Below are 10000 nucleotides of genomic sequence, written 5' to 3' on the forward strand. Positions count from 1 at the left end.
GGGCTCGAGGTAGATCACAAACAGGAAGCAAGACGGGATTCAGCCTTAAAATACAGAATTAAACACCAGTGTTGGACCACAGGATGCTGATACAGAGCTCCTGAACAATCTCCCCCTAAAATCCAGCCATGGGCTGAGACGTCCAACTGAATCCTGCTCCTGAATACATTCTAGTAGCTCTGTGCTGCACTGAAGCACGTTCTAAAGTTCAGTTCTCTGCAGCTTCGTGCATGTGAAGCTGCAGCTTCATGCATGTGAAGCTGCAGTAACAAGGCTTTAGGAGCCTGTTACTGTAGCTGTAAAGTACAAAGTCAAACTGTATGCTCTAAATACATTCGTTTTTGAGCATATGTTATGGGAAAAATTGTTTCTTCCTTATTCTATACAGTTGTTACATAATTTATGACTTATGACTCTGCAATTAATATCTTATGTTTTGTCTTACTTCTGTTTTATGTATTTGACATTTCACCTACATTGATTAATGGTTGTCTCTGCTTGAGACTCTGGACTCTAGCTCCAAACCCAAGGCCGGGAGTTGTGTCTCTCTGTCTGTTGAGACTTAGCGCTCCTTCCTCTCTGATAGTGAGATGCCAGTGATACAGGTGGGAGAATGTAAACATCTCCACACACATGGTGACAGGGATGAGGTGGTGCATGCAGTCTGATTGGGCCACACAGACGTTCCACCGTAGAGAGGTTAAAAGGCAGAAGCAACTTGAGGATAGTGGGCTCTTTGCATCACACATTCGTGGTTATTGCACTGATCTTCCAGCTGGTTTTTGGTTTGTTCATGTACACGATCAACGTCCATGTTTTTGATTTGCTTTTCCCATTATTTTTATTTTCCTTAACTTTTATAATAAATCACACAAAAGACAACTCTCATCTGCCTCTTTATGAGAAATTTCCACCACAGCATACAACATTTATATCTATTAAATTTCATGCAGCTTCTGTTCAAGTATGATCTGGTCAAGTATGACATAGAGAAGGACGAACCAGTCAAAGATCAGAGGGGCTTCTGTCAGCGAGTAAATAGAGGTAAATTCTACTTAACATTTCCACTAATTAATGTCCGCTTAGAATCAATTTGTGGCCGAAAAACACCTTGTCCTGATGTCTTTTCTCTCAGGTGAGACGGGGCTCCTGCTCTCCAAGGTGAGCGCCAGCAGCCCCTTCTTTGGCTACGCTGGAAGCAAGCAGCTGACAGAAAAAAAGCTGATGAGAAACGTGTTCAGGAAAGGAGATGCCTACTTTAACACAGGCGACCTCATGACTGAGGACCACGAGGGATTCATCTGCTTCAGGGACAGAGTGGGAGACACTTTCAGGTACAGGAGAACCAGCAGCAGGCTTAATCTGTGACCACTGAATCACCCGACCCCAGCAGGAACGGTGTGACTGACAAGCTGTTTTCTCTGCTTGAGTAGTCCCTATGAAAAAGGAGCATCACTCGATGATGTTTAGCTGGATCTCACTCTGTGACCAACAATTTACTTCATTCATTTCACACATTTAATCCTTCATCTTTTTTCATTGCTGGTCAACAGAACACATGCAGAATTATGAACAAATAGAAACACAGGAAAAAACTGAATTTGTATGCAAACAAATTTATAAATGCACAAAGGATACAATTGATGAGATAGCATTTCATTTAAACCCTTCAAAGTTGTAACATCTTTAGTTTCATTTAATAATATGAATACAATATTGAACTGTGCTTCACTTTATACATTCATCATCATTTCTGCAGACGATTCACAACCTGGGAGCAGATTACGACTATAATGTTGCTATTTAACCAGTGAGATCATTTAAATGAGCGCAATCAAATAAACTGAAAACGCTCATCTCCAGTTTATCACCACCGAACAGCAAACAAACCCGTATCACTGTCGTTCTCCTCACGACGGCTGCGTCCGTCGTTTTGAAAACTCTGGGTGCACCGAGTAGCCGCTAATTAGTTCCGCCCGGTCTAATTCCTGTCCCGCTTCCAAATGTTGTTTTTATAAATAACCAGCCCCCAAACACACATAAGTCCTGGGATTTCCTGGTTTGACCAAACATACAGTAGAGACAATGAAGCTCCTTTATCTTTATCATTACAAACTTAAATTAATCCAATGAGTTTCCAATGAGTGCTTCAGACCCCAGGCCACCCTGCTATTGTATTATAATATTACAATAGGAATGAGAATGTTCTAGACTTTGGCCACTAGGTGGACTCCAGGACAACCTTTGTGTTCAGCTTAGTGTCAGACAAGTTCTGCTGGTTGTCACTGTGTGGAATCAGGTTTGATGACTGATGATCGCTCTGATTTCAGGTGGAAGGGTGAAAATGTAGCCACGACAGAAGTGACAGAGAGTCTTGGACTGGTGGATTTCATCCAGGAAGTCAATGTGTATGGAGTAGAAATACCCAGTAAGTTCAGAATCTATTATTGTTCATGTACCTCATATCCACGGGTTCTGGCACCATCGTACTGTGTTGGAGTTCCCGCTAAGCCCCAGCGTGACCAGTTGTTTGTGAGGTGTCTTCCTGTAAACTTCTCCTGCCTTTTGTTCTGTCTGTTCAAATTGTTTGAGACATGTTGCTGCCATCATTTCTCCTGACAGAGGTTACTCTGGTCCGTGTTGTCCACAGGACACGAGGGCAGAGCAGGAATGGCTGCCATGATCCTGAGGCCAGGTCTCACATTTGACGGGAGGAAGCTGTTTGAGCATGTGATGAGGGAGCTGCCGGCCTACGCCCGTCCTCTGTTCGTCAGGCTGCAGGTAACCATGATGAGTGTGCGCGTAATGAAACTGTCTGTATACCAGTGTGGGTGTTTTTACTTTGGGGTGACCATATTGTTTAATGGTGGAAAACAACATCTGAAAATATGACTAAATAGAACAACTGCACTGTAATGTCCAGATCAGTGCTTCAGGTCGTCATCGTCCCTTCTTTCACCAAATTGTGTTACAGCTGCTCAGGCCACTTGCCCTGATTGTTTTCCTTTCTTCACCCAGGAGGTAATGGAAATAACGGGCACCTTCAAGCAGCAGAAGTTCCATCTGGTGCAGAGCGGCTTTAACCCGTCAGCAGTCTCTGATTCTCTCTACGTCCTGGACTACCAGCAGAAGAGCTACATTCCTCTGACAGACACCATCTACCACAGCATTCATGCAGGCCAACGCAAACTCTAGAACTCAGGATGCACAGTTCCACGATTGACGCAGGACTGAATGTAAAGGTGTTGACTGAGCTAATGTGAGACCTGACCATATACATGTGAACACTACGTCTGTAATAGTTTAATACATGATCTTCCAGGCTGAAAAAGGTCAGTAGGGGATCAAACCTGTGAATATACAACATAGAAAAGTTAAAGCTTCAGAGCATCCATGTAAATGAATGCTCCACTGGCTGAACATGAGCAGGTAAGTGTCTCCACCAGTTCAGGTAGAAAAACAAAAAGTAGTAGATAAAAAAACTCAACTTACCTCAACACTGGATATACACAGTAGAGCACAGTCTAATAAGAGTCCAAGTACATCAGGGAGCTTGTAAATGGCTTTGAATGAAACCATCAATGACGTGGTACTTATACTAATGTCAGATGTGTGTGCAGCCCGGTGCTGGTGCTCCATCAACGCCGCCGCGTCCTGGTCTTTTACGTATAAAGCTCCTCTGTTGCAGAACCTCCCTCGTACGAGCCCAGGATAGAAAAACCAGCTCTGGGCCCAACTCCAGCTGTAGAGGCCTCAGTCTGTGTTCTGTGGTACTGAGGGAGGAGGAGACTCAGGCTTAGCCTCATCTCATGCTAATGGTGAGGGATTTAAAGCGTAGATTATATCAGGCTTGTATTTGTAACGCACTGAGGAGTCCGTTGTCTAACGCGTCAATATGAATGAAATGAAACAAGTTTTTGTGCTTTTACTGCCAATCACCTGAAATCCAGTTTATTTTATCCAGACCTTTTCTTTTCATCTAGTTAGAACATGATACGTTCCATGACTACACACGTTGGAGTCACTGTTCATCACATCAGTGGTCTCTTGTCTAAACTGTGAAGAATGTGGATCAGCTACAGATCAACTTTTTATATTTTAATGTTGTGAAAGTTCTACTGTTCTATTCCAGAAACAACCTCATGCAATGACCCGTCACCTAGAAGCTCCTCGTTCACGTGATTATACAGACGGAGACAGAACCCTGTAGAGGAACCACTCGCCGTAGTGGTGCTCAGTCATCAGTTCAATGGTCTAAAGACAACAGAAATAAATAGACGTTGGTCTGTTGGACACATCACCAGCTGCATGTTGACTGAGTCCCAGACTGACACTGGAACCTCATCCATCATCAAACAAACACTCACAAGAAAATGACAGTCATTAAAGCCGCGTGTGGCTTCTGTCGTTCCACAGTCCAGTATCGAAACCAAAGCAAAGTCATGAGGCTGCAGCATTTAGAGTTTAGGAACATTTATTATTATTAATCTGGGATGAGCAGAGACCGAGCGTGGACGGAGCCACATTCAGCTGATCGATGATCCATATTGAACCGTTTCAACCCAAACTCATTCCTCTGATGCATCACAGTTGAAAACCTGAAATCTGCTAAAATCTGCTCGGCTACAGCGACGTTTTAAGGTGGTGACAGAACATGACGATAAAGAGCTTCTGATCTTATTTAGCAGAAGCAATGTGAACCTTATGGTGGAAAGGATGCGGTTCATGCTGTTGGGTTCTGTTTCTGTCACTGCTTTGCTTTGTCTTAAAGAAGCAGCAGAGACACAAACAGCTGCTGCTCCTCACGTTTTAGATGAAGGTTAATAAAAACCGACGAAGATGAGTAAAAAAAAACAACCACCTGAAAATACCACGACTAAAACTCATACTTAAAAAATAAAAGACAATCCTTAAAAGGTGAATTGCTTTGACTTTAGACGGGGTGACGTCAGCAGGAGGTTGTGACAGTACCGAACTCAGCACAGTCAGCATCTGGGCGCCTCTGAAGTTTGTCAACGCATCATGAAGGGAATGAACTGCTTCGAAGGAACGTTGCCTGTTGAAATGTAAACAGAGGACTGAGTAAATGTGTTCGAGTCCAGGGCTGTGCTGATTTCTACTTGCTTCGCGTGGCTCCGGACCTAGATGGTGCTTTCACTGCCTCCCTTCTTCTTGGCGTCGTGAGCCCTGAGGAGGATGAAGACCAGGACGGCGGTGAGGAGGAGGACGAACAGGAAGATGAGGCCTCCCCACGCTCCGGGGGTCAGGGCCTTCCTCAGCCCCACGCGCTCCGCCGGCAGCAGGTTGCTCAGGGTCAGCATGTAGCCCAGAGCCCAGCCCACCGAGGCGTCGCCAGCCTGAGGACCGGACCGGACCGGACCGGACCGGACCGGACCCAGCGTTAGCACGGAAGCAGCTCCTCAGAAACACTCAAGAAACGGGGACCGCGCTCACCTTTTTCCTGAAGGAAATCCGTGAGAAGGAGGCGTCATCGAAGCCGTATCCTCGCAGCAGAAGGACCTTAACGAACACAGAGGAGGCGCAGTAGTGCTGCAGGCGAGAGGCTTGGTCTGGAGCCAGACGCAACAGCTGGAACAGAGAACGTAACAGGAACAGATCAAAGCTCAACCTGTTCATTTATCAAAAAAGGTTTATTCATGCAGCACCTTCAGTCAACAGGCTAACGATGCACAAGCAGAGGTTTAAAATAGGAAATGCAAACTCAAAAACACAAGAACCAGTTCAAAACATAATCAACAGATCAAACCATAAAAAACGTTAAGACGGGAAAAAAACATACGCCAAGAACACACAAATGGATAAAAATGAGACAATGAAGTGAGAAGTCCGAGAAACACCTGTTTAAAAAGGTGTTTAGGCTCTGATCTAAAAGCTGGTGCTGCTGCTGGAAGCAGCTGCAGTGGGATCCAGATCCGGGTCCAGAGAGAAAGCACGGTCACGTGCAGGGACTGCCAGTAAGTTCTGATCCAGGGAGCAAAGCGATCTGGGTTCTTCTTAAAGAGGTCATTTAAAGCTTTACCTCATTGTAAGTGGTCCCACACACGGTTCTGGACGCCTGCTCCAGCTGAGACGGGGAGTTCACGGAGACGCCGGTGACGCGCTGCAGGAAGGAGTGAATGAAGAAGAAGGCAGAGAAGGCCTGAGGAGAGAGACAGACAGGAAGAGAGAGAGAGAGACAGGAGGAGAGAGAGAGAGAGAGAGAGAGAGAGGAGGACAGAGAGAGAGAGACGGACGGAGAGAGAGGAGGACAGAGAGACGGACGGAGAGAGAGAGAGAGAGACGGACAGTAAGAGACAGGTGGAGAGAGAGCGAGACAGACAGGAAGAGAGAGAGAGGAGGACAGAGAGAGAGAGACAGGAGGAAAGAGAGAGAGATGGACAGACAAACAGAGACGGGGGGGGGGGCGCACAGGAGGAAGAGAGAGACAGATGGACAGAGAGACAGACAGACAGAGAAAGAGACAGACGGACACAGAGACAGAAAGAGAAAGAGACAGACAGAAACAGAGAGACAGACGAAATAAATAGGCAGGTGGACAGAAAGACAGACAGACAGCAGTTAATTAGTTCAGTTTGCAGTTTCACGGGACACGAGTCAGGCTGCCGCCGTCCGTCCACCGCCTGCGGTTTCTTACCATGAAGCTGCCGGAGACGTTTGGCTGGAAGACTCTGTCGAAGGAGCAGCTGGAGAAGGGACAGTCGTCAAAGGAGAAGATCTGCGACACGTTGCCCTCGCACTGCTCGTAGCGCCCGGCGCCGTGCACCGTCAGCGAGGCGGGGGCGCCGCGGGAGGCGGGTTTGTAGCTGCTCGTACACGGAGAGTCGAAGACGCTGCTGAGGTTGAACTGCTGGCGGTAGCCTGCAGGAAGGCAGGGGTGGAGCACGGAGCTGGAGTAGCCCTGGGCCTGACGGACACACGGACACACGGACTCAGCGCGGCTGCTCAGGCGGGTTAGCGGGTGCGTGGGCTAGCGGGCGCGTGGGCTAGCGGGCGCGTGGGCTAGCGGGCGCGTGGGCTAGCGGGCGCGTGGGCTAGCGGGCGCCTGGGCTAGCGGGCGCGTGGGTTAGCGGGCGCGTGGGTTAGCGGGCGCCTGGACTAGCGGGCGCCTGGACTAGCGGGCGCCTGGACTAGCGGGCGCCTGGACTAGCGGGCGCCTGGACTAGCGGGCGCGTGGACTAGCGGGCGCCTGGACTAGCGGGCGCCTGGACTAGCGGGCGCGTGGACTAGCGGGCGCCTGGACTAGCGGGCGCGTGGACTAGTGGGCGCCTGGACTAGCGGGCGCCTGGACTAGCGGGCGCGTGGGCTAGCGGTCACCTTAACAACGTGGGCCAGCAGCCGCTTCAGGACCTGGTCCTGGCCGTAGCACAGGAAGCTGTGGGTGTACAGCGAATAGTCCCGTCCGTACAGACGCAGCTTCATCGCGTCCTGCGTCTCCTCCATCTCCTCCTGAGTGGCAAACGTTATCTGGGTGGAGGCGCCTCCGAAGTCCAGCGCTCCCACCGTGGGTCTGCCGGGGCTCAGCCAGCGGCCCACCAGGCCGTACTGTCAGAGTGGATACGGTCACACACTGCTTCACACAGGCGGCCGCGTTCTCGGGGAACCTGTACCTTCAGGAAGTTCTCCAGCAGGTAGTTGACCGTGACCCAGCCGTAGGCGCCCTCCTCCTGCCCGCTCAGGACGGCTGCTCCGCGGAAGTCGAAGGGGGACGACTGGATTTTGTGGCCCACTTCCTGCAGGATCTCGCTGCACTGCTCCGGACTGGAGATCCTGGTGTAAATGAAACGCTGCTGGTGAACATGAGTCCTATAACGCTGAAATGCTTTCGTGCTTACGCGTCTTCATGACCGTATAATGTGCATCACTTCAAAACTCCAACCAAGAAACACTGTCCTCAGAAACGTTCTTTCATTTCTGTCTCAAGAAGGTAAAACTGGTTTCTAAAGAAAAACGCTTCTTTACTGTAGGTTCCATGACAGGTCAAGTGGGGCCCTATGGTGACTTGTGGGGTCCTGTGGCTGGGCCCCACAACTCTAAAGGCCTTTCTGAGGGTCAAGATGTGATTTTAGGGCTGAGGTTAGAATTGAGGTTTGGTTCAGATTAGAGCAAAGATTAGACGTCTGCCTTTTTTTGTGATGGTTAGAGTGAGGGGCTATGGAGACATTATGTCAGTGGAGGTCCTCACTTTTATAGCACTGCAGGGCTGTGTGTGTGTGTTTGTGTGTGTGTACATAAAGAACAAAAACAAATTCAGGAAGACACAAATGAAAATAAAAAAAAAATCAGATTCTTATTATCCAGGTTTCCCGTCTTTAACAGAGCATCTGACCTCATTATTGCATTGCATTTGTGTAAACTATGGCCAGCTGCTGTTCTGCTTTGCAGAACCACGCTGACTCAGCTTCTCAGCAGGTAGAACCGACCAACTGATGAGTTCCCGTCCATTAAACCTCTGGTGTCTCCACCAATAGAAGCCGTTTCTATGAAACCAGCTCACGGGCCGCCTCACCTCAGCAGCCTCATTCCCGCCGTGGCGCCCAGGTACACAGGCGTTCCGCGCTGCCGTTCTCTGGGAACGTCCTCCAGCGCCTGCTGCAGACACGGCTCCAAGCTCAGCGCCGCCGCTCCGGGTCGGCCCACGTAGCTGGAGATGCCTCCTCCTGAGAAGACGAGCACCGAGACATGACCCGCTGCAGCGCCCGGTTCTGAGGCCGCAGAGTAGAACCGGGTCTGCTGTCCGTGTGTGTGTGTTGTGCTGTGTGTGTGTTGTGTTTTGTATTTTGTGTTGTGCTGTGCTGTGTCTGTGTGTTGCATTGTTTGTCGTATTGCATGTCGTTTTGTGTGTTGTCGTGTTGTGTGTCGTATTGCATGTCGTGTCGTGTTGTGTGTTGTATTGCGTGTTGTCGTGTTGCGTTGTTTGTCGTATTGCTTGTCGTGTTGTGTGTTGTCGTGTCGTGTTGTTTGTCGTATTGCTTGTTGTGTTGTTGTGTCGTGTTGTCGTGCCGTGTTGTTTGTCGTATTGCTTGTTGTGTTGTCGTGTCGTGTTGTCGTGCTGTGTTGTTTGTCGTATTGCTTGTCGTATTGCTTGTTGTGTTGTCGTGTCGTGTTGCGTTGTGTGTTGTATTGCGTGTTGTCGTGTCGTGTTGTCGTGCTGTGTTGTTTGTCGTATTGCTTGTTGTGTTCTTGTGTCGTGTTGTCGTGCCGTGTTGTTTGTCGTATTGCTTGTTGTGTTGTTGTGTCGTGTTGTCGTGCTGTGTTGTTTGTCGTATTGCTTGTTGTGTTGTCGTGTCGTGTTGTCGTGTCGTGTTGTCGTGCCGTGTTGTTTGTCGTATTGCTTGTTGTGTTGTCGTGTCGTGTTGCGTTGTGTTGTATTCCGTGTTGTCGTGTCGTCGTGCTGTGTTGTTTGTCGTATTGCTTGTCGTGTTGTGTGTTGTCGTGTCGTGTTGTTTGTCGTATTGCTTGTTGTGTTGTTGTGTCGTGTTGTCGTGCCGTGTTGTTTGTCGTATTGCTTGTTGTGTTGTCGTGTCGTGTTGTCGTGCTGTGTTGTTTGTCGTATTGCTTGTCGTATTGCTTGTTGTGTTGTCGTGTCGTGTTGCGTTGTGTGTTGTATTGCGTGTTGTCGTGTCGTGTTGTCGTGCTGTGTTGTTTGTCGTATTGCTTGTTGTGTTCTTGTGTCGTGTTGTGTTGTTTGTCGTATTGCTTGTTGTGTTGTCGTGTCGTGTTGTCGTGCTGTGTTGTTTGTCGTATTGCTTGTTGTGTTGTCGTGTCGTGTTGTCGTGTCGTGTTGTCGTGCCGTGTTGTTTGTCGTATTGCTTGTTGTGTTGTCGTGTCGCGTTGTGTTGTATTCCGTGTTGTCGTGTCGTCGTGCTGTGTTGTTTGTCGTATTGCTTGTTGTGTTGTCGTGTTGTGTGTTGTATTACGTGTTGTCGTGTTGTGTGTTGTCGTGTCGTGTTGTTTGTCGTATTGCTTGTTGTGTTGTTGT

The 10000-nt window shown here is 48.7% G+C and overlaps 2 protein-coding genes across 3 annotated transcripts in view; one reads left to right on the forward strand and one right to left on the reverse strand.

Annotated features, from left to right (window-relative positions):
• The window catches only part of slc27a6 (solute carrier family 27 member 6), an 8990-nt gene extending 4690 nt beyond the window's left edge, over positions 1 to 4300 (forward strand). Inside the window, exons 6-11 of one of the 2 annotated variants that reach the window (XR_008696228.1) lie at positions 954 to 1044; positions 1136 to 1334; positions 2331 to 2428; positions 2651 to 2781; positions 3019 to 3818; positions 4133 to 4300. Coding sequence is in view for 1 of the 2 variants with exons in the window: in XM_029169961.3 (XP_029025794.1) it covers positions 954 to 1044; positions 1136 to 1334; positions 2331 to 2428; positions 2651 to 2781; positions 3019 to 3195 (696 nt within the window). In the remaining variant the exon portion in view is untranslated. Of the gene's footprint in view, positions 1 to 953; positions 1045 to 1135; positions 1335 to 2330; positions 2429 to 2650; positions 2782 to 3018 lie in introns of both variants that reach the window. The other variant, XM_029169961.3, reaches the window with a different exon arrangement.
• A 156-nt stretch (positions 4301 to 4456) lies between these two features.
• entpd2b (ectonucleoside triphosphate diphosphohydrolase 2b) overlaps positions 4457 to 10000 on the reverse strand; it is a 9039-nt gene continuing 3495 nt past the window's right edge. Inside the window, exons 3-10 of the mRNA XM_029169962.3 lie at positions 8528 to 8678; positions 7629 to 7788; positions 7336 to 7563; positions 6656 to 6925; positions 6041 to 6160; positions 5455 to 5589; positions 5142 to 5357; positions 4457 to 5056 (exon numbers count right to left, since the gene is read on the reverse strand). Of these exons, the coding sequence (XP_029025795.1) occupies positions 5142 to 5357; positions 5455 to 5589; positions 6041 to 6160; positions 6656 to 6925; positions 7336 to 7563; positions 7629 to 7788; positions 8528 to 8678 (1280 nt within the window). The 3' untranslated portion in view covers positions 4457 to 5056. The remainder of the gene's footprint in view (positions 5057 to 5141; positions 5358 to 5454; positions 5590 to 6040; positions 6161 to 6655; positions 6926 to 7335; positions 7564 to 7628; positions 7789 to 8527; positions 8679 to 10000) is intronic.

This window comes from Betta splendens, chromosome 12, assembly GCF_900634795.4.
Source record: "Betta splendens chromosome 12, fBetSpl5.4, whole genome shotgun sequence".
Lineage (NCBI taxonomy): Eukaryota > Metazoa > Chordata > Actinopteri > Anabantiformes > Osphronemidae > Betta > Betta splendens.